Source organism: Atta colombica, unplaced genomic scaffold, assembly GCF_001594045.1.
Source record: "Atta colombica isolate Treedump-2 unplaced genomic scaffold, Acol1.0 scaffold187, whole genome shotgun sequence".
NCBI classification, from domain to species: domain Eukaryota; kingdom Metazoa; phylum Arthropoda; class Insecta; order Hymenoptera; family Formicidae; genus Atta; species Atta colombica.
In genome coordinates this window covers 2,571,282-2,575,777 of record NW_017259279.1, presented here as the reverse complement: position 1 = coordinate 2,575,777, position 4,496 = coordinate 2,571,282, and the positions used below count along the sequence as shown (strand labels likewise).

The 4,496-nt window shown below is 34.0% G+C and overlaps 2 protein-coding genes across 3 annotated transcripts in view; one reads left to right on the top strand and one right to left on the bottom strand.

The window, feature by feature from the left end:
- Positions 1 to 4,496, bottom strand: part of LOC108686596 (uncharacterized MFS-type transporter C09D4.1) — a 67,882-nt gene that overhangs the window by 54,304 nt on the left and 9,082 nt on the right. The window lies entirely within an intron of this gene.
- Positions 1 to 4,496, top strand: part of LOC108686496 — a 31,417-nt gene that overhangs the window by 21,904 nt on the left and 5,017 nt on the right. Inside the window, exons 11-14 of the mRNA XM_018191835.1 lie at positions 494 to 600; positions 1,056 to 1,185; positions 1,265 to 1,339; positions 1,965 to 2,118. Coding sequence (XP_018047324.1) covers positions 494 to 600; positions 1,056 to 1,185; positions 1,265 to 1,339; positions 1,965 to 2,118 — 466 coding nt within the window. The remainder of the gene's footprint in view (positions 1 to 493; positions 601 to 1,055; positions 1,186 to 1,264; positions 1,340 to 1,964; positions 2,119 to 4,496) is intronic.

Below are 4,496 nucleotides of genomic sequence, written 5' to 3'. Positions count from 1 at the left end.
ATATGTATTTATATATATATGTATATATATTGTATATGAAAAGTATTATTTAAATTTATATTACCTGATTTCTATTCTTTAAATTTTTTTTTTGAATTTTTGTATATTTGCAAGGATAAATAATCAAATATATTAAGTACTTATACTTTCTTCATTTATCTTAAATTTTTTGCCTACATTGTTACCTATTATTATAAATTGAGTTCTTAAAACAAAGGATAATTGACAGGCAAATACCATAAATCAATTTTTTGAGCTAAAACTTAAATAATAGTTAATAAGGTGCCTAATATTTTTGACCAAAATTGTATAAATGAAACGAAGATTTCGAAAGAAACGTGTAGTAAGCGATATTAACAGTTCCAGTTTCGTACGCAACTCGGTATTGCATAGCGAGTTTCATATCCTGAGTTTCATACAATTCTTTTCGTAGTTTCGTGGCGCAGCAGCACGATGTGCTGCTCTTTCATAATTCTTTTTCAATTTTATGCAGTGAACATTCAGAAGCCGAAGTCCACCAATTGTTTTATGCAACAATCGACAAGAATCACGTCAACATGATAAGTGAAAATGATCCATTAAGCACCCCTCCACGACCAGGTAACTTTATTATTTACGATGTCTTTTTTGCGAATCTATATGCACCATATGCGATAATCTCTTACATTCTTGAATTTATAAAAAAGAACAAAACAGAAATTTTATTTTAGCTTTCTAATGTATAAAATAATTTATTAATATTAAATTTTATATAAAGAAAATGATAAACACATATCTGAAGAAATTATTACATAACATGTAATAATTTAATCGAATATGTGAGATTCCGAGAAAAAATTTTATGATTTCAAAGAATTATGTTATATAAAGTAGAGGATAACGATAGCGTTTAAACGTATTTCTTTGAAGTATAAAAAGCAAAATCTTAATGAACACCTCTTAAAAAATTTTCAATACAATAAAACGCGAGAAGCTTCATGAATATACAATGAAATACTCATACACATCATGATGAGCACATTGTCAATATGATAGTGAATAAATGTATCGGACAGGCACAATAGCGGAACGCGAGCACAAAAAATGGGAAAATGCTCCACCGATCGAAAACAATCCCTACAGCGAAGAGAGCATACGAAAACGATGTTTGGAAAGGCAATATTCGAGAAATTCGGATATTCCAGGGTAAGAGAAATTATATAAAAGATTTTGCGAATATCACTGTAGACACGAAGCTCTCAGCTCGATTTTTCACTTTGTTCAGAGCCCATTACGAGTTAACAAAACTGAACGATGTAAGTTTGGAGACACTGACACCTGGTCGACCGGACATCAAACGGTAACTTTTGTTAATCTTTCCGAAAGCTATAAGAGAAATAATTAAACGTATATGAAAAAATCAAGCGAATTTATTTCTTTTACTAACATTTTTGCATTAAAGCTTTTGCTAAAGTTTATTTAAAATATCAATTTACTACGAAAAACAGAAATAAAAAAATTACAAGAGTGTCTAAATCACATAGAGAAAAATAAGTTTGTTAGAGCAAAAAATGACTTATTATATTGATAATTTGGTGGGAAAACAGATTAAAATAAGTTACTGTTGTGAATCATTTTTCATTATTCATCGATGTAACAAACAATACAGCGATACAAATTATAAATATATTCAAGTATTTATTGTAGGTATAAAATATAAATATACTGTTAATATAACTTATAATGTCAGTAACAATACATATAACGACTAGCATTAGGCTCCATGATAGAAGAATTATCTAACAACAAATCAAAAATATTAAATCATTCATTTTGCCATACCAACACATTTGTTGTCATTATATTTATAAATCAAATTATTACAGATACTGGTAGCTTATTAAATTAACAAAATTTTTTCTTTCTGTGCGATCATTTTCCATTATAAAGCTCCGTGATACTAATGATCCAATTTTTTTGTACAGATTCGGCAGAGATTACTATATCAACCAGTCGAAGGTAGCCAATGGAGAACGACAAGAACGGACCAAATCGGCGATGTCCTCGATGTCGAGTAGACCGAGCAGCTCGCTGTCCCAGCAATCGAGCTGCGCCGGTGATGAACAACACGAACGACAGGTGAGTCATGACGAGCTCAAGCAATTTGAGGCCGCTTCGCTACGCGGTAGTCTTCCTAGACGATGCTGCCGCGATCCCCTCGCCAGTCCACACTTCGCGATCAACCCTCTCTTACATCTGGAGTCCGCGAGCGATCAATTGCACCACGATGATGGCGAGCGAGCCAAGACTCTCGTAGGAAACGATGTTCAAATAATATGCTCCGAAGAAAAAGAAAGCAAGAAAAGAGACGCAAGGGATGATCGAGGATTTAAGAATTCCGTAAAGTCGAATATAGGAGCTATTTTTGAAGAGGACAACTATGTCCAGGCGGAGAGCCTGAAGGTGGACTCTCTGAAATTAATACTGATGGACTGGAATCGATCTTGGAACAATCATCAAGGCGAGGAGCCGATAGTACCGCGGTACGACATTCGTGCAGGATCGCCGGGCGATCGAGATGATCTAGGCGATCACGACTCCGGAATGTGCTCAATCGGCTCTCGCGATTCGGAGAGCAGCGAACGCGATCGCTGGCGACAATTGTTTCGGTTGACGAATAATCCCGATGGTAATGGGCAAATATCTTCGGTCGGCGGCAGAAGATTTTGGACCACCGGCGGATACAAATATCATACGTTCGGTGGCATCAGGATTCGACCGAAGAAAGCGGAGAATCCCGACGACGATCTCGAAGATGAATCTACTTCACCGGAGGATCCGTTCGAGGATCGCAGTCCGGAATTTGCAAAATTGAAATTTCAAACCTTTGGCGGAATTAAGAAAAACAGGAAGATCGACAATAGAAGAATTCCGAACTACAGGAGAATCCGATTGAGATCGATCCTGCCGGAAGTTGCGTCTATCGTTCCCGGTCGTAATTTTGTTGAAAAAGAAGGATCGATGAATCTCAAATTGTATTCTAATATCGACTTAGGAAATTGCGATCAGCCAACAAATTGGAATCGTTCCGTAAGTTTGGAAGAATTCGCTAGTTTTGAGCACTCCACTTTCGAGGAGAACGACTGGCAGGATGAGAAAAAAGACGTCACAAATAATCGGATATCCATGGGATACCCGCAAATTGGACGCAGTAGAAATCGAACAAGCACTTCTAGAACTAACTCCATGACGAAACGCAAGACTATGATTCGTAAGAAGAACATAAATTCATCTTCCCTCTGGTCTTTGCCGAATGAGAACGATGAGTGGCAGGATAAAATCGATTGTGCTTCCGACGAAATTATAATGAACAAGTTCCTAAAGGATGTCTCGAGAAGGCGGAAAGCGAGCGTATTCAACAATGACAATATCGTAGCGCGAGGAAGAAAAAGATCTGGAAAGCATCAAGAAATTCTTGAAAATGATAACAGCGAAAAATTAAAGAAATCGATAATCAGAAATACTGAAAGAAATCTAAAAAACTCAAAGGAATCTCAAAAAGAAGAGAATGATCATAAGACACGACGCAAGAAGTATGTGAGAAGTTTGAGTGATATCACGATATGGTGATGAAGAGAAAGGCTGACTTGAAATGAAAAAATCAATATAAAAATCGATGAAAGAATGTACACGATGTTAATAATCATGACGTTATTGTCATAAAGAAGTATCGCGAGAAGTATAGAGAATTATATACTTCAACAGAAATAATCATAGGATGTCTTTGCCATATTATATCTCAAAATAAATTCTTATTTTATTTTTGTAAAATTCTTATCACTGATAATTCTTATCATTGATAAGAAAAAATGGAGACAATATACTTCAAAATGAATTAGTTATTATGAAATCCATTGTATTAAAACATTCAAAAATTAAGAAATTATGAGATTCTACTTTGAAACAATCCGAATCTTAGGAATTCAGAATGCGAGCTGCGATACTTGGTGGATCCAGTAACGATTATAAAAAAATTATTAAGAATAATTTATTAATTGTTATTATTAATTGTTAATATTATATGTGGTTGATATATATTTTTTTTCGATGTTATAATGTACCTGAGAAAATGCGAATGCATTCTTGTCAATACCATATCGCTCCGTGGCCATCTTCGAGATAAGAGTATCATGGCGCAATACACTAATATATTATGTTATACAGGATTAACGATTGAAAGTACACATTTATAATAGTTGCAAGTAGCTAATAAATACGGGTATATAAAAATCTGAACTTTCATCACGATAATGCCGACCTTCCGCTCCTAAACAGATTTCTTAATTAGATATACATTTTTTATTATTATGTTTATAGATAGTTAATTTAAAACGCTAAACTAATATAATTCCAAATTATTAATGCAAAACAAATATAAATTCGTAATAATTAACTTAATAATCAGAATTAATATTTACATTATCCGTTCAGACATAAAAGATATTACACAAAATAAT